The 20,405-nt window shown below is 36.2% G+C and overlaps 1 protein-coding gene across 12 annotated transcripts in view; it reads right to left on the reverse strand.

Moving 5' to 3' along the window:
• The window catches only part of MYO9A (myosin IXA), a 255,948-nt gene that overhangs the window by 9,152 nt on the left and 226,391 nt on the right, over window positions 1-20,405 (reverse strand). For all 12 annotated transcript variants that reach the window (XM_055536880.1, XM_055536869.1, XM_055536874.1 and 9 more), the window contains one exon: window positions 2,501-2,703. In XM_055536880.1, coding sequence (XP_055392855.1) covers window positions 2,501-2,703 — 203 coding nt within the window. The remainder of the gene's footprint in view (window positions 1-2,500; window positions 2,704-20,405) is intronic.

Genomic DNA, 20,405 nt, shown 5'->3' on the forward strand with positions numbered 1-20,405 from the left:
CCCAATGGACATGTGCTTGAGCAAGCTCCGGGAGATGATAAAGGACAGGGAGGCCTGGTATGCTGCAGTCCATGGGATCACAGAGTCCGACATGACTGAGCAACTGAACAACAAAGTATTACTGCTAAAAGTCTAGCAATCTTATTATTTTAGTGATTTTAAAAAAATCTTGAATGAGGTTTGAAACTTTTAATTCAATTCTGAAAATATAAAGAAATACTGTGTTTAAGTAAACCAGAAAGAAAAACACCAATACAGTATACTGACACATATATATAGAATTTAGAAAGATGGTAATGATAACCCTATATGCAAGAGAGCAAAAGAGACACAGATGTATAGAACAGTCTTTTGGACTCTGTGGGAGAAGGCGAGGGTGGGATGATTTGAGACAATAGCATTGAAACATGTATATGTGAAACAGATCGCCAGTCCAGGTTCAATGCATGAGACAGGGTGCTCTGGGCTGGTACACTGGGATGACCCAGAGGGATGGGATGGGGAGGGAGGTGGGAGGAGGGTTCAGGATGGGGAACATATGTACACCCATGGCTGATTCATGTCAATGTATGGCAAAACCACTATAATATTGTAAAATAATTAGCCTCCAATTAAAATAAATAAATAAATAAAAATGTTATTAGCTGCTACACACTATATCCTCTACCATCTTTGGCCAAGGAAAGACCTCTAGATCTCCTAAATGAAATAAACCGACTGACCTCTTCTGTCCTTTTAAACCTTTGCCATCTCCACTTTAGACTACTATTCTCGATCCCTTCTTATCAATCACTCACCTCCTCTCAGCCATGCCTCCTCATTGCCTGAAGTCTTTGGTACCTGGCTCCTAATCTTACTTTCTCACTACTGCCTGAGACCACTCTGATTCATTTTAATCAATATCTTTGTTAAAAGCTCATGCCAATACCCTAACACCAAAGTTCCTTTACATCTGCAATTCCTAATAACCTTTTCTCCACTCTATGTAGGCAATTTTCCCCAGTGGGCAGACCCTGGAGTTTGTTGATCCACTCCTCCACTCTGTCCACTGCCTCGTTATCCTTCCAAGTGTAACTCCATTTTCATCAATTCTCCTCCTTTGCAGAGCCCTCTTAGCTTCTCTTCCACTCTATCCAGCTTTAAACTGTTCATCCTTTAATACCTCCGACACCTGGCTTGAGATTCATGGACAATCTTTGCAAGGATAGTCTCGCCAACAACTCACTGCTGCAATGGCAACTGTCATAAGCAATGCACATTCACATCTCTGAGACTATGTTCATACATTTTCCTTTCTCTGGGACTTTCACCTTCCTGGCAAATTCCTATTCATCCTTCAATACTTCCAATGCCATTTTCATCAAAGCTGAATTAGCTCCTCTTTTCAGATCATTTTTGTATCAAATAGCTAGCTTCTCATCAAAGTAGACCATTTTTATCTTATCATGTTCAGCACAGTTGAGCTCTAGCTGCTTTTTCAGCTTGTCCAAATTCTAGAAGCAATCCTGACAAGCAAAAAGTACTTCAAAAGACTCATAATCTCTCATGAATCAAGCTCTCAGACCTGGGATCCTGGAACTCACGTACAAAAATCCCCTTAAAACTTGAGTCATCACTGACAACCAGTACATAGTACCTTCAGAGAGAACCACAGGGTGTTCACATTATACCCAAGAAGTAGTGTTACCATCCTTGCTCCAGGGATGGCAGAGGTCACAGAGCGGTTTATCTGTCTCTCTCCCAATTGCAATCAATTTCCCTACTCGGTGTCCCAGCACCTCCAAGAGTTGCTGCCTTACCCTGACCATCCAGTTGCTGACCCCATGGTTATACTGATCTTCAGATAATAATGTTCCTTTATGGAGTTCTGATGGAGAAGGCAATGGCACCCCACTCCAGTACTCTTGCCTGGAAAATCCCATGGACGGAGGAGCCTGGTAGGCTGCAGTCCATGGGGTCGCTGAGGGTCAGACACGACTGAGCGACTTCACTTTGACTTTTCACTTTCATGCATTGGAGAAGGAAATGGCAATCCACTCCAGTGTTCTTGCCCGGAGAATCCCAGGGACGGAGGAGCCTGGTGGGCTTCCGTCTATGGGATCACACAGAGTCGGACACGACTGAAGTGACTCAGCAGCAGCAGCAGCATGGAGTTCTGAATCATCTTAGCCTGGGAATCTTTATTCCTCCTTTAAAAGGAAAATTTGTCACCAAGACTGGTGACCTGTTAGGAATCTGGGCTAAGACTGACACACCCTGTCCAGTCAGCCTTTTGAGAATCTCCACTGTAGCAGCTTCAGATCTCCTAGCTCATGAGCATCCTTCCTTGAGGTGACAACTTTTACACTGCTACCGGAGTACAGACAGCATGTCCTTGTCATCTCCACATCCCCTGTACCCTGACGTAGGGTCTGACTCACAAAAAGGAAGAATAAACAGAGGACAGGAGGAAGGAAATGGAAACAGGTAACAGTTGCTCGCTTTCCTTCTGGCGACTTACTTCTCTTTCTGCAGATTCTCAATCTGCTCGGTCAGGACTCTCTCCTCCTGCTGCATAGCTGCCTGCTGCTGCTCTGTGATGTCAGTCTCCAGGGCCGCCTCACTAGTCAAGGTCTCTTCCATGACATCAGACATGGAAGGCAGACGAACCACAGCAGGAGAGGATGGACATGGATAGTTTCCTCGACGAAGACGCCCCTTTCCCTGCAAAGAAAAATACATGTTAAAGGTAAACTGAGTGACTCCATCAGTTTTACTTGGCCCAGTTAGGATAACAAGTGTAATATTTCCATCACACCTGGTGAATGGTGGGAATAAGTGGAAACATTCTATGAGACCTAAAATATTAACAGGCTAAGTATTTCTTGTCAGAGCACTGGAAAATGGGTATGTAGGGGGGTGGGAGTGTAAGGACACACCGTGTACTGGGATGAGATTCTCTTTTTTAACTAAGGTATAGTTGTTTTACAATGTTGTATTAGTTTCTTCTGCTGTACAATGAAGTGAATCAGCTATATGTATACACATATTCCCCTTCCTCTTGAACCTCCCTCCCTCCTCCCCTCTTCTACCCCTCTAAGTTATCACAGAGCTCCAAACTAAGCTCCCTGTGCTATAAAGCAACTTCCCCACTAGCTATTTTACACATGGTAGTATATATGTATCAATCCTAATCTTTAAAATGACATGAGATTCTTCTATTAATCTAAGCTATCTCTTGCAAGACTAAATATCCTGCAAATTAAATATCCACACATGGTTATTTAAATTTTAATTAAATTAAAGTTAAACGGGATGTGGGGGAGGGATAAATTGTGAGATAGGAATTGACATATGTGTATCTGACATATGTGCGTACTACTATATATAAAACAGATAACTAATAAGGACCTATTGTACAGCACAGGGAACTCTACTCAATACTCTGTGATGGCCTACATGGGAAAAAAAAATCTTTAAAAAGAGTGGATATATGTATAACTGATTCACTTCACTGTACACCTGAAACTAACACAACATTGTAAATCAAGTATACTCCAATAAAACTTTTTTTAATTAAACAGAAGTAAAAATTTAGCTCTGCGATCACCCTAGCCAGATTTCAAAAGTTCAACAGCCACAGGTGGTTAGTGAGTACCACAAGGAAAAGTGCAGAAATTGAGCATCTCTATCATCAAACAAAGTTCTGAGGGACAACACTGCTCTATAGGAAGACTATACAAAACAGGTCCTAAAACTCAGTTTTATTTTTTTTAAATATCATTTATATATTATAGGGTGTTAGTGAGAGATATTCTCTAAGAACAACTCAAGAAACTTCCTTCTTGAGATCAGAGGGGGAATAATCTCATTGTTTTAATTGGTTACTTTGTATGTAACTTTAGCCTCTGATAATGACAATTAAACCTCCTGCTGAGAACAACTGGACCAAACATAAAAACCTAACAGATCCTTGAAGGCACTACAGAGTTAACAAGGCAGACCAAAGAGACGGTTGGCCCAGTATTCAAGGCTAATTTATATTGAAGAAGAGGCAGATGAGAGTCTGAACAGAGCTTCTGACAGACTACAGCAGGAGTCAGCAAAACATGGCCCTTGGGCCAAATGTGTCCTAATGTCAGATTTTGTAAATAAAGCTTTACTGAAATACTTTTCTGCTCATTAATTCATGCATTGTCTATGGCTCTTCTGCAGAATAACAGTAGCACTGATAGTTGCAACAGCTTCCATGTTCCACAAAGCCTCAAGTATTTAGGCTATGGTCCTTTATAGAAAATTTGCCAAGCCCTGGGGTAAGAATAATAGTCCAGACCCAGGCAAGGGTGTGAGCTGTAGTCGGGTGTTGAGTGTGGACTCCATGCATGCCTGATGCTGGGACCCCTAGGGTTTGTAAATGGAAATTATTATAGTCATTGCAGATACTGCAGGCTAGCTTCAAGTTGTCTGAATGGTTCAAAAAAACTGTAATCCCTAAAATTGGATTCAAGTAATCTCAGATTGCTAGTGTCCTAGAACCTGACAGAAAACAATGAAAACACTGGAGGAAAGTAATACCATTTTAGGTTTCAAAATATTTTTACAAATAATTTTAAAAAATACTTTGCTCACATACAGTAAAAGGTAAGCAAGCACAAAAGGAGACAAGACAATGTAAATGGAAACCAGTAAAAACAACAGAAACCCTAAATGACACCAGATATTGTGACTTTCAGAATAGACTCAAAGTAACCATGCTGAAAGACACAGAAAGACATAGCTTGACTAGTGGACTGGAATAGGTCAGAAGAAAATATAAAGAATCAAGCAGAGAAAACAAAACACATTTTTTTCTATAAAAATTCAATAAAGAAGATAAAGAGGACACAATAAAAAGATCTACCATATGCAAAAAGATTACTAGGAGAAAAGAGAGATCCTATAGGAGAAATATCAAAGAAATAATAGCAGAACATCTTTCAAAACCAATTAAAGATATCAACCTACTGACTGCAGAAAATCTTCAACCTCTAGGAAAGATAAACATTGGCTTGGCCAAAAAGTTCATTTGGGTCCTTCCATCTGATGTTATAGGAAAAGCCCAAGCGAACTTTTTAGCCAGTCCAATAAAAAGAAGTCCATACCATACCTAGAGACAGCTGCTAAAAATTAAAGGCAAGAAAAAAATCTAAAAAGAAGTCAGAAAAAAAAAAATGTATCTGCAACAAAGAAGCAACTATTTGATTCAAAGCTTACTTTTCAACAGAAACAATGGAAGTCAGAAAACAACAAATAGTACTTTCAAAAGATGAAAGGAAAAAGTAACTGCCTGTCCAGAATTCTATACATTGCAAAAGCAGCCTTCAAGAATGAAGTTTAAATAAAGACATTTTCAGACATACGAAGATAGGAAATCTGTCACCAGCAGATCTGCACTAAAGGAAGGGCAGACAGAAAATGACCCAAAGAGAAAAGTCAAGGAGAAAGAAATGAAGCAGTAAAAACAGTAAAGATGTAAGTCTAAATGAATTTTCATAAAACATAAGAATAATATATTGCATTTAAAATACAGATAATTTAAAACATCTGCATAACAACAACAGCAATATATCAAACAATAGCTAAAGCATATTAAAGACCTTGTCCTATCTAGGAAAAAAATAAAAGCACCAACTGACTTTGATAAATCACAGATGCCTGTTGTAATCTTTAGTTGAAAACTAAAAGAAGAGTAAAAAAGTATAAAACTTTAAAACTAAGGAAAAAATTGAATACAATATGTAGTCAAAAGAAAAAGGAAAAAAAGAGTAAAACAGTCAAGAAAGAAACAAAACATATATCAGGTAGGAAAAATTAAAAGCACAAAATAAAACAGTAGATTTAAATCCCAATATATCAGTGATTACATTAAATTAAGTAGATTAAATGCGTTAGTTAAAACCTGAAGATTATCAGACTGTATTTAAAAAAAAGAATTTTCAATTATAGTAAGTTTACAAGGCATGGATATAAAATATTCAAAATTCAGGAAGGCTGAAAGCAAAAAGGCAGGAGTAAAAGACATACCATGTCAGCACAGAGAAAACAAGCGTATACACACAAATCAGTAAAGTAATATACCTAACCAACTTAATAAACACAAGTTATCTAATAGACATATAGAATTCATGACCTAACAACTACAGGATATTTTAAAGCACACAGAGCAACAACAGTAATAAATTTCCCAGGACTGAAACAGTTTATCTGACCTTTAAAGTAATTTAAAGTAAGTTTTCTGATAGTACAATTACAAAGAGAAAACTAAAAATCCCTATGTATGCAGAATTTAAGAAACACATATCAATGCATCAAGAAGATGTGAAACATATATGAAATAATGCAATTTGCAGCAACATGGATGGACCTAGAGACTATTATACTAAATGAAATAAGTCAGAAAGAGAAAAACAAATGTCATATGACATCACTTATACATGGAATCTAAAATATGACACAAATCAACTTATCTATGAAACAGAAACAGATTCCCAGACACATAGCACAGACTTGTGGTTGCCAAGGGGGAGAGTGAGGGAGAGATGGATTAGGAGTTTGGGATTAGCAGATATAAACTATTATATATAGAATGGATAAATAACAAAGCCCTACTGTACAGCTCAGGGAACTATATTCAATATTCTGTGATAAAACCATAATGGAAAAGAATATGAGAATGATATATGTGTATAAGTGAGTCATTCTGCTGTATGGCAGAAATTAACACAACACTGTAAATCAACTATACTTGAATAAAATTTAAAAAAATAAAAAGAAATAGACTTCTAAAATACCCATAGCCAAAGAAGAAATCACAACAGGAATTTAAAAAGTCTTTGAACTAAACAACAATATAAAAATCTGTAGGATACAGTTTAACCCTGTTGATCTTAAAGTTTTAAGCTTTATATGCATACATTAGAAAAAAAAGGTTAAAAATTAAAAAGGTAAGTACTTTAGAAAACTTTAGAAAAAAGGTATCTATTTTAGAAAACTGGGGAAAGAACAACAAAATAAACCCAAGGAGAGAAAAAGGAAATAAAGAGTAAATAAACACTAGAAAAAAGAGGACCAAAGGCAAACGCAGCTCTTTGAAACAACTAATAAACAATTTTAAATGCTGGCAAAATTGATAAGAAAGAAAGAAATAACAAATAACCAAAGTGGGAATGAAAAAGGGGGCACTATCCAAATCTAGTAGACATGAAAAAGATAAAAGGCTACTATGAACAACTCTATGTTAATAAATCTGAAATTTTATACAAAGTGGAGAAATTTCTACAAAAGTCCAAATAACTAATACTGTCAAGGAAATAAAAAAAATGTGATTAATTTTATAAACTTAATCTATAAATAACATCTTTATAGAGAGAAAACTGGAAGCTTAGATGATTTCACCAGTAAACAAAAAGAAATAAAACACAAATTCTTCCACAGAATTAAAAATAAGGACTACTCTCCTGCTTGCCACAACTAGAGAAAGAAAAGCCCACACAGCAATGAAGACCCAGCACATCCATAAATAAATAAAAATTATAAAAAAGGACTACTCTCCAACTCATTTTTAGAGGCTAGCATAAACTAGATATTAAAACATAGGACATTAAAAGAAAAGTTTATTAAGGGACAATTTTACTCAAACACAGGTGCAAAAATTCTAAACATACTATAAATCAATCTCAATAAAAATCCCAAGACAATTTTTGTGAAGCTGATTCTATAATTTATATGGCAATATATACAGAGCCAAGAATAGTCAAAACACTACTGAAGAAGGTAGAGTGACTTGTTCTAGCAGGTATTTTTAGAAAGCTATACTAATTGAAATAGTGGTGTTGATACAAAGATAGTAAAAATAGACTAGAAAGAGATCCATGAATATAAAGACCACTCCCTACATTACATCACATACAAAAATATTTTCAGGTGGATTATACACTTAAATGTGAAAGGCAAAACAATAAAGCTTGTACATGATAATAATACAGATTATCTTCATAACTTAAGATTGTAAAAAAAATTCTTAAACATGACCCTAAAAATACTACTCTAAAGAAAAAGATTGGTAAGTTAGGCTACATTAAAATTAAGAACATCCTGTTCAATGAAAGACACCTTTAATAGTGGAAGAAGAAATTACACAACGGAAGTAATCAATAAAGGGCTTATATCCAGAATCCATTAAGAACTCTTTCAAATCAGAAAAAGGCAGACAACCCCATCAGAAAAATGAACAAGAGTTGTGAACAGGTCCTCCACCAAAGAGGAGATCCAAACTGCCAACATACTTAGGAAAAAGTGCTTAAGCACATTAGAGTCACAACACAGAAATTTAAAATGAAACCCTAATGATACAAAATCACTGCAGATGGTGATTGCAGCAATGAAATTAAAAGACACTCCTTGGAAGGAAAGTTATGACCAACCTAAACAGCATATTAAAAAGCAGAGGCATTACTTTGCCAACAAAGGCTCGTCTAGTCAAGGCTGTGGTTTTTCCAGTGGTCATGTATGGATGTGAGAGTTGGACTATGAAGAAAGCTGAGCACTGAAGAACTGATGCTTTTGAACTATGGTGTTGAAGACTCTTGAGAGTCCCTTGGACTGCAAAGAGATCCAACCAGTCCATCCTAAAGATCAGTCCTGGGTATTCATTGGAAGGACTGATGTTGAAGCTGAAATTTCAATACTTTGGCCACCTGATGTGAAGAGCTGACTCATTTGAAAAGACTCTGACGCTGGGAAAGATTGAGGGCAGGAGGAAAAGAGGACGACAGAGGATGAGATGGTTGGATGGCATCACCGACTCAATGGACATGGGTTTGGGTGGACTTCGCAAGTTGGTGATGGACAGGGAGGCCTGGCATGCTGTGATTCATGGGGCTGCAAAGAGTCGGACACGACTGAGTGACCAAACTGAACTGAACTAATGATACATCCATTAAAATGGCTAAAATTAAAGAATCTGACAATATAAGAGCTGGGAAGGAAGTGAAGCAATTGGGAACTCTCATGCACTGCTAGTACAATACAACTATTTTGGAAAAAAAGTTTGGAATTATGGACTCAGGATGAAAAAAAATTTTATACATACATATATATATATATATATATATATATATATATATATATATATATATCCTGTGACCCAGGATATAGTATTGCACTCCTGTATAACCCCCACAAAAATACATCCATGTCACCATCAAAATTAAATGTATCAGAATGTTCATAGAAGCATTACTCATAATTCCCCAAAATACAAGCCAAATGTCCATTAACACTAGAATGGATTAACTGTGGTATACGCATACACTAAAATACTATTACAGTAACAAGTATGTGCTATGCTGCTGCTAAGTCACTTCAGTCGTGTCCGACTCTGTGCGACTCCATAGATGGCAGCCCACTAGGCTCCTCTGTCCCTGGGATTCTCCAGGCAAGAATACTGGAGTGGGTTGCCATTTCCTTCTCCAATGCATGAAAGTGAAAAGTGAAAATGAAGTCGCTCAGTCGTCCCCGACTCTTAACGACACCAAGGACTGCAGCCTACCAGGCTCCTCCGTCCATGGGATTTTCCAGGCAAGAGTACTGGAGTGGGGTGCCATTGCCTTCTCCAGTATGTGCTACAATGAAACACAATAATATGGACAAGTCTTACACATATAAGGTTGAGTGAAATAAATCAGATATAAAATACCTATTATATGAGTCCATTTATATAAAGCTTAAAAACAGAACTGTAGTGCTCAGGGATACACACTTTAATGGGAAAACAACAAAGAAACAGAGTAAGTGATTAACGTAATACTCAGATTATTGCTTACTTTGGGGGGAGAGAAAGGATTGTGATTGGAAAGAAAAAGATAAGAGCTTCTGGGGGTTCTATATCTTGATCTAAGGGTGGTACATGGATGCTCATAATTCATTTAGACATGTATATATGTCTCCGTCCTTTTCTATATGTGTCATATTTCTCAATAAAGCCCGTTTCTCTTCAAAGCTAGTTATGTATGCAAAATACTACTATCTTTTGAGAAGATCTGTCTCAGAAACAGAAACTGCTGAGCTACCCCAAATGACAAGGTGAAAGTGGAGGGTAGTTCTAAAAACATTCAGGCTCATTCTTCCAAATGTATGCCCTCTAAGACATGCAACAGGATGAAAATCAGGAGGATGACAAGATTGCTATTCCACTTTTAGTTCTGGGATCAAGAAGTGAGGAATATGTTATGAAAGCCCTCAAAACAAAGGATCAAATTTCACCATATGTATGGAAACACAAAAAAACCTCGAATAGACAAAGCAATCTTGAAAAAGAAAAATGGAACTGGAAGAATCAACCTTCCTGACTTCAGACTATACTACAAAGCTACAGTCATCAAGACAGTATGGTACTGGCACAAACACAGAAATATAGATCGATAGAACAAAACAGACAATCCAGAGATAAATCCACAAACCTATGGACACCTTATCTTTGACAAAGGTGACAAAAATACACAATGGAGAAAAGACAATCTCTTTAACAAGTGGTACTAGGAAAACTGGTCAACCACCTGTAAAAGAATGAAACCAGGATACTTTCTATCACCATACACAAAAATAAACTCCAAATGGATTAAAGATCTAAATGTAAAACCAGAAACTATAAAGCTCTTAGATAGAACAGTCTTTTGGACTCTGTGGGAGAGGGAGAGGGTGGGATGATTTGGGAGAATGGCATTGAAATACGTATAATATCATATATGAAACGAGTCGCCAGTCCAGGTTCGATGCATGATACTGGATGCTTGGGGCTGGTGCACTGGGACGACCCAGAGGGATGGTATGGGGAGGGAGGAGGGTTCAGGATGGGGAATACATGTACACCTGTGGTGGATTCATTTCGATAGTTGGCAAAACCAATACAATATTGTAAAGTTTAAAAATAAAATAAAATTAAAAAAAAAGAAGAAGAAAACAGGCAGAACACTCTTTGACATAAATCACAGCAAGATGCTCTATGACCCACTTCCCAGAGTAATGGAAATGAAAACAAAAATAAACAAATGGGACCTAATTAAACTTGAAAGTTTTTGTGCAACAAAGGAAACTATAAGCAAGGTAAAAAAAAAGGCAGCCTTCAGAATGGGAGAAAATAATAGCAAATGAAACAACTGATAAAGAATTAATCTCCAAAATCTACAAGCAGCTCATGCAGATCAATACCAGATAAATGAACAATCCAATAAAAAAGTGGGCCAAAGAACTGAACAGACATTTCTCCAAAGAAGACATATGATGGCTAATGTGCTTTGTTGCTCAGTCATGTCCGACTCTTTGTGACCACAAGGACTATAGTCTACCAGGCTCCTCTGTCCACAGGGTTTCTCCAGGCAAGTATACTAGTGTGGACTGCCATGGAGTTCACTGGAGATGGCTAATAAACACATGAAAAAATGCTCAACATCACTCATTAACAGATAAATGCAAATCAAAACCACAATTAGGTACCAACTCACACCAGTCAGAATGGCTGCCATCAAAAAGTCTACAAACAGTAAATGCTAGACAGAGTGTGGAGAAAAGGGAACCCTCTTACACCGTTGGTGGGACTGCAAACTAGTACAGCCACTAAGGAGAACAGTGTGGAGATTCTTTAAAAAACTGGAAACAGAACTGCCATATGACCCAGCAATCCCACTGCGGGGCATACATACCGAGGAAACCAGAACTGAAAGAACATTGTATTCCAATGTTCATTGCAGTACTGTTTACAATAGCTAGGACGTGGAAGCAACCTAGATGTCCATCGGCAGACGAATGGGTAAGGAAGTTGTGGTACATATACAAAATGGAATATTACTTAGCTATTAAAAAAAAAACGCATTTGAGTCAGTTCTAATGAGGTGGATGAAACCGGAGCCTGTTATACACAGTGAAGTATACAGAAGTATACAGAAAGAGAAACACCAATACAGTATATTAATGCATATATATGGAATTTAGAGAGATGGTAACAATGACCATATATACAAGACGGCAAAAGAGACACAGATGTAAAGAACAGACTTTTGGACTATGTGGGAAAAGGCGAGGGTGGGATGATTTGAGAGAATAGCATTGAAACATGTATATTACCATATGTAAAATAGATGACCAGTGCAAGTTCAATGCATGAAGCAGGGCACTCAAAGCCAGTGCACTGGGACAACCCAAAGGGATAGGGTGGGGAGGGAGGTGGGATTCAGGATGAGGGGACACATATGCACTCGTGGCTGACTCATGTCTATATATGGCAAAAACCACCACAATATTGTAAAGTAATCAGCTTCCAATTAAAAAAAAAATCAGTCTGCCAATTTTACAAAGGATGACTCCAGATAAGACAGCATTGTGGAATGGAGGCAGAGAATGGGGTTTTGAGTGTTAAAGTCCATTATGACTGGTCAGGATCACATTATAAACTCCAAGACATCTTCTCATTACATACGATTTTGACTATTTTAATGAAGCCAAATGAACAACTAAAACTTAATCTGATATAAAAGCCTCAGGGAGTTGGAAAAAAATCTGAGCTTATCCCTAGTATTCACTTCCCAATATTCAATAAAACAGCTGTCTGTGTTCTGAGTTCATACCATCACCTGGCCACCTAAGTACCTCACAATGTTAAGAATTACTTAACAGAGCTGAAGAAAATCAAACAATCTTTCTAGGTATGATCTCTCTTAAGATAGCATTAAATAAAGATTAAGAAAGAACTCCTACAGCCCAGAATTCTCTTTTAAGGTCAGAGAAAGTAAATTTTAAAGTTAATTACATAGAGCTTTTAGAAACATGGGAAAATGTTAATACTGTGTTAAGAACTAGGCCATAAATAAGTGTATCACAGGTTCTCTTAAAATCTGCAAATACATCAAGGTATTTCTCAGGTGGAATAATATCCTTTACTCTCCATACTTTTCTGTACCTTCCAACTTTTCCATAATAAGCACAAATCAGTTTTTTTTAATGAGTTTTTTTAATAGCAACATTTAATATATATTCTTTTCGAGTGTTTTTACTCATAATCGCTTTTTTACACTCAACAGACTGAAAAAGGCAAATATTTTCTCTGCATTATGATAAAAACAGATTTGACCTCGTGGACTCCCTGGAAAGAGCAATTAACACTCTAAGAAGTGGTTTATAGTAACCTTTTTTCATTTTCCACTAGATAGCTGGTCTTTCTCCTATCTATTTATAGGGGTTTTTGCTCATTAACTAAGGAAAATTAGACTTTGTGACATGATTTGTAAATATTTCCTAAGGTATATTATTTCCCTTTTGCTTTGCTATTGTCATTTTGTCACGTATAACTTGGTAACTATTCCAATGAACCTATCAACTTTTAATGGTTTTATATAATAGAAAAACCTCCTCTACTCCAAGATCAGAGTATATTTTTCTATCATAATAGGGATTTTATTGGTTTTGATTGATCACATAGTTCATGAACAATGTATACTTTACTACGTTTACTGAAAGATCCATAAAAACATATTGTAAATCCTTTTCTGAACAGTTATCCCAGTGACTTTTCAGCTTAAACTGTAAAAACTATTTCTAAAATTAAGATTTTTAACTACAGTTATTTTTAAGTGTTGATGAGTATTAAGTCTAAAGTCTCACTAATCCATGATATAATATCATACACAATATTCATATTTCCAACCTCTTATCAACAGTTACTAGGAAAAGCAATTATGACAGAAAGCCAAGATCAAGGATCTGCTGTAAGACGTTACTATGCTTATGGAGAGTTAACTATTTTCAGTTTGTAAAGAAAAATAAACTAGCACTTAGATTTCACCCTTTCAAAATGGGAGGAGGTGAAATTCCCTTCTTCTTAAAAAACATATTTGTAATTGAACTCATGGAAACAGAGTAGATAGGTGGTTTCCAGGGGAAAATGGGTGACAGTGGTCAAAGGGTACAAATTTCCAGTTATACGATGAATAAGTTCTGGAGATATAATGTATAGCATGCTGACTATAGTTAACAATATTGTACTGCAGATTTAAATGCTGCTAACAGAGTAAATCTTAAATGTTGTCAACAGCAAAAATAAAAAAAGAAAGAAGCAACTATATGAAGTAATGGATGTGTTAACTAATCTCCTTATGACAATCATTTCATAATATATACACATATCAAATCATCACACCATCACACTGTACACTTTAAACTTACACAATGTTATATGCCAATTAAGTCTCACTATATACACTGGGGGGCTTCCCTGGTGGCTCAGATGGTAAAGAATGCACCTGCAAAGGGGGAGACCTGCGTTCAATCCCTGGCTTGGGAAGTTCCCCTGCAGGAGGGCATGGCAACACACTCCAGTATCTTTGCCTGAAGAATCCCAATGGACAGAGGAGCCTGGTGGGCTATAGTCCATGGGGTTGCAAAGAGTTGGATATGATTGAGCAGTTAAGCACATAACACACTGGGAGAAGGAAGAAAAAACCAAAACACATGTATTTAGAGCTCTAAAAGAGTGCATTTAAAAAAATGCAACATATATACATTGCTGTATTTTACATGGATAGCCAACAAAGTCTTATTCTATAGCACAGAGAACTCTGCTCAATGTTATGTGGCAGCCTGGATGGGAGGGGAGTTTGGGGGAAAATAGATACATGTATATGTATGGCTGAGTCCCTCTGCTGTTCACTTGAAACTATCACAGCATTGTTAATCAGTTATATTCCAATATAAAATAAAAAGTCTAAAAAACTGATTTAAAAATAATTCTGGATTGTACAAGATGTACAATATAGGGGCCCACTGACTTGATAAATTATATTAATTTGATCACATTTGGTTTCAGTTTCTGTGTTACCCTAAGGTGAGTGTTTTTAGTTTTTTGGGTAGCCACTTCAGTCTGTTTTCCTTTTGCTCCCCTTTTTCATTTTGTTCCTACTTTTTCCCCCTAAAGATGTATCCTTTTCCACTTCCCCTTATGTATTTGTTTCCATTTTTGTAGAAAAGATGGAGCTGATAACCTTTTTCACCTGAAAGGGCAGTTAAGCTCCATAGTCAGGTAGGCCAGTTGAAGTTGACAGTGATCAGACACATTAATTGAGAATAATCAAGTTATACCATGCAGGAGGTAGCTGACATACTCAAATATCTAAATCAAACACTGGAAATCATTTGCACCAGCTTGGCAAATCAATTTGATGTTTGGGTTCCACATAAGTTAAGCAAACAAACAAACAAACAAAAAAACCCCTTTTGACTGTATTTCTGCATGCAATTCTCTCCTGAAACATAAAGAAAATATGCAGTTTTTAAAGCAGATTGTAAAGTTTAAAAAAAAAATAAATAAATAAAGCAGATTGTGATGGATGATGATGTGTATACTGTACAATAATGTGGGATGGAAGAGTTTGTGGGACAAGTGAAATGAACCACCACCACCATACCAAATGCTGGTCTTCATCCAAAGAAAGTGATGTAGTGTATATAGTGGGACTGGAAGGGAGTGCTCTATATTGAACTTCTTCTAGAAAACCATTAATTCCAACAAGTACTGCTCCCAATTAGACCAACTGAAGGCAGCACTTCATGAAAAACATCTGGAATCTTTGCTCAAGAAGATAAGTTTTGGCAAGATGGAATTATGAAGTTGCCTGTAAAATGGCAGAAAGTAGTGGAACAAAATGGTAAATGTGTTGTTCAATAAAGTTTTTGGTGAAAATTAAAGATGTGCCTTTTATTTTTATTTAAAAAACCAAAGAACTTTTTGGCCAACTAAATACCGTGTTCATGGACTGGAAGAATTAATATTGTTAATATCACCACACTATCCAAGGCAATCTACAGATTCAATATAATCCCTATCAAAACACCTAAGGAAAAAAAAAGAAAAAAAAAAACACCTAAGAAATTTTTCACAGAACTAGAACCAATAATTCTAAAATCTGTATGAAAACATAGAACATTCCAAATAACCAATTTCGAGAAAGAAAAACAAAACTGGAAGTATCACATTCCCTAATTTCAAAATTTACTGCAAAGCTACAATGACCAAAACAGTTTGGTACTGGAAAACAGACATATAGATCAATAGAACAGATACAGAGTATGCAGAAATAAACTCATGCTTATAGTTAATTAATCTACAACAAAGAAGGCAAGGAGATACAAGAGGAAAAGATAGCTTCTTCAACAAATTGTTGGGACAACTGGACAGCTACATGCAAAAGAATAAAACTTTCTCAAACCATATACAAAAATAAATACAAAATGCATTAAAGACTTAAATGTAAGACCTGAAACTCCTAGAAGAAAACACAGGCAGTACACTCTTTGACAGTGGTGTTAATATTTTTTTGGATATGTCTCCTCAGGCAAGGGAAACAAAAGCAAAAATAAACAAATGGGACTACATCAAAATAAAAAGCTTTTGTATAGCAAAGGAAGTTATCAACAAAATTAAAAGGTAGCATACTGAATGTGAGAAGATATTTGCAAATGATATATCTAACAAGGAGTTAATATCCAAAATACTCAAAGAACCCATACAACTCAACTTCAAACAAAAAACAACATAATTAAAAAATGAGCAGAGCACCCGCATAGATGTTTTTCCCAAAGACAACATATAAATGGCCCAAAGACTCATGAAAAGATGCTGGACATCACCATCATCAGAGAAATGCAAATCAAAACTACAATGAGCTATCACCTCACACCTGTCAGAATGGTTATTATCCAAAAGATAGCATGTAAGTGTTTGTGAGGACATGGAGAAAACCCTTGTGCACTATTGGTAGGAATGTAAATTGGTACAGCTGCTAGGAAAATACTATGGAGGTGCCTCAAAAAATTAAAAATACTACCATTTTATTTTGCAATTCCACTCCTGGGTATTTATCATAGGAAAACAAAAACACTAATTCAAAAAGATCTATACACCCCTATGTTCACTGCAGCATTATTTACAATAGTCCGCATATAAAAGCAACTTAAGTACCTACTGACAGAAGAATGAAGATGTGGTACACATACACGTATACACACACACACACACACACACACACAGAGGAATATTACTCAGTCATAGAAAAGAATGAAATCTTGTCATTAGCAACAACATGGATGGCCCTAGGCTATACTAACTTATTGGCCCTAGGCTATACTAACTGAAATAAGTCAAACAGAAAAAGACAAGTAATGCATGACTTCACTTATATGTGAAATATAAAAAAACAGTCATGACGAAACAAACAGATTAATAGATACAGAGAACAAACTGGTGGTTGCCAAAGAGGAGAGGGATGAGTTAAACAGGTGAGGGAGATTAAGTGGTACAAACTTATAAAATAAATACATCACAGGGATGTAATGGGGACTATAGTCAATTATACTGTAATATTAAAAACTCTGTACAGTGACAGGTTAGACTAATAATGCTGGTCATTTTGTAATGTATAAAAATATCAAATCACTATGCACACTGCAGCATTATTTATAATAGCCAGGACAGGCAAGCAACCTAAATGTCCATCAACAGAGAAATGGATATAGAAGATGTGATACTTATATACAATGGAGTATTATTAAGCCATAAAAAAGAATGGAATTGTGCCATTTGCAGAGACATGGATGGACTGAGAGAGAGTTATACAGAGTAAAGTAAGGCAGAAAGAGAAAAACATCATACAGTGTCATTTGTAAGTAGAATTTAGGAAAATAGTATACACCAACTTATTTGCAAAGCAAACAGAGAAACAGACATAGAGAACAAACTTATAGATACTAGGGAAGAAGGGTGGGTGGGATGAACTGGGAGATTGGGATTGATATATATATATACACTACTATATATAAAGTAGATTGGAGAAGGCGATGGCACCCCACTCCAGTACTCTTGCCTGGAAAATCCCATGGATGGAGGAGCCTGGTGGGCTGCAGTCCATGGGGTTGCTGAGGGTTGGACACAACTGAGCGACTTCACTTTCACTTTTCACTTTCATGCATTGGAGAAGGAAATGGCAACCCACTCCAGTGTTCTTGCCTGGAGAATCCCAGGGACGGGGGAGCCTGGTGGGCTGCCGTCTCTGGGGTCGCACAGAGTCGGACATGACTGAAACGACTTAGCAGCAGCAGCAACAGATCCTCTCTCCATCATGTTGGGTGTTACAACAATAAATGAATAGATGAATTTGGGAAGAACTGACAACCTTTATAAATTCAGTCTTCATTTTCAAATCATTTATTTGTTTAAATCTTTTGTAATTCTTGGGGCCTAAAACTTTCTCTATATAAATCTTCAACATTTCTTATTCTAGATTTCTTTGTTCAAGATATTCCTTGGTATTTTATGTTGCTGTTTTGAATGTATGTGCATGCTAATACCATGTATGTGTGAGCATTCTTCTTCCATTATATCATCCAACTGGTAGTACAAAATCATTCATTGTACCCAGATACTCTATCATTTGTAACTGCTTTTGAGTTGATTTTTTTGAGTTCTGCATGTATATAAAAATGGTGATAATTTTACCTTTTCTTCTACATTTATATCTTTGATTCCTTTTATTATCTAATTGCACTACCTAGTTCCTCCAAAACAAGGTCAAATAATAGTGAGGATAACAGACAATGAGGGTAACTGGCTTTTCCTAATTTTAATTAGAAAGTTTCCAATGTTTCTCCAGTAAGCAAGATACTTGTTGGGGGGTGAGGAGGGGAACAGATATATTTTATCATGCTAAGAAACTACAGCTATATCACCATATTTTAATAAGAATTAAAAAATAATATCTATATAATTATATCAAATGCTTCTTAAATATCTATGAGGATAATATAACTTGATTTTTTCCCCTACAGATTAATTGTGTGTGTGTGTTGTGTTTAGTCGCTCAGTCTTGTCTAACTCTTTGTGACCTCATGACCCCAATGCAGCCCACCAGGTTTCTCTGTCCATGGGATTTCCCAGGCAAGAATACTGGTGTAGGTTGCCATTTCTTCTCTAGGGGATCTTGCCAACCCAGGGATTGAACCTGCATCTCCTGTATCTCCTGTGCCTTTCCCTGCTGAGTAACATGGTGAATTATGCTATTAAAGTCATTCTTGCATTCCTCAGGTTAAATCACACTTAGTCAAAGTTTAGGTTTATGGGGCACTGATAGTATTTTAACTTGGGATTTTTGGATTAATATTCACAGATGTAGCAGTTCTGAAATTATATATCAAATGTTTTACTGATATACATACATATCAATATGTATTTGTACATATGCATATATGTGCATATATAAAGACATATATGTAGAAGTATACATATATATATGTATCAAGTGCTGTTCTATGGCTTACAAATACAAACTCATTTAATCTTTGAGTTTGGTACTATTAACCCCAGTTTATATATGATAAAACTGAGGCTTGGAGATTAAATGACTTGACCATGTTACAACAGCTAGTAAAATGGTGCTGAGATTTAAAAACAAAAGTTTACTCAAGAGCCCACTCTATACTGTTCTGCTTTTAATACTTTTACATAAAATTTGTATTAGTTTTTTCTTTTTCTTTGGGGGGCATGTTAATAAGTTCCAATGTTACACTCTTTTAATAATGTTATACCTTTCCTGTCAGCACTGGAATACCTTAAACTGCATTATATTTTTAAAGGGTTGGTAAAATTCCTCTTTGAAACTTTATGTCTGGTGTTTTTAAAAGAGGAAACTCTTAGAAATCTGACGGCCTCTCATGACCTAAAAGGAACAGATCCAAACTACTAGTCTTGGAGTTTAAGAACCCCAAAACTTACTTGCTAATTCATTACATCTTATCATGCTCCCCTTCCTTCATTCTTACCAAGAAATCTTATATTCCAGCCATTGAAGTTTGTTCAGTTTTCTCAGGCATTAAGTTATCCAGCTCTCTGCTTTCCTACAGCTTTTTGAAGAGACAAGTTGAGATTTAGCAAACTGAACTGCAATTATTTGTATCTTTGTTTCCTAGAATACTAATTTATCTATACCACCAGCACCTAGCACAAGTGCCTAAAACATAGGTGAACTGTGTTATACTTTAGTTAAAAAAAAAAGAATGAGAATAAATGAAATTGAATCAAAGAGTAGGGGGACAGAGCTCATCTTGCAGAAGAGGATAAGAAGGAAGTGTCTAAAGTGTCTAAAAATAGAAGTATCTCTGAAGAAACATACTGAAGGTAATCTCATTTTTACTTAGTAAAGTTTAAAAATATTAAATGGATTTACAATACTGAAGTGAATCATGTTTTAGCTCTATAAAAATCTTTCTAAAATAATAAACGAAATATTAAACTGTGAATACCTTAGGATTGTCATAACTTCACTAAATATACATAAGGAAAAAGTTCAAGG

This window comes from Bubalus kerabau, chromosome 10 (genome assembly GCF_029407905.1).
Source record: "Bubalus kerabau isolate K-KA32 ecotype Philippines breed swamp buffalo chromosome 10, PCC_UOA_SB_1v2, whole genome shotgun sequence".
NCBI lineage: Eukaryota > Metazoa > Chordata > Mammalia > Artiodactyla > Bovidae > Bubalus > Bubalus kerabau.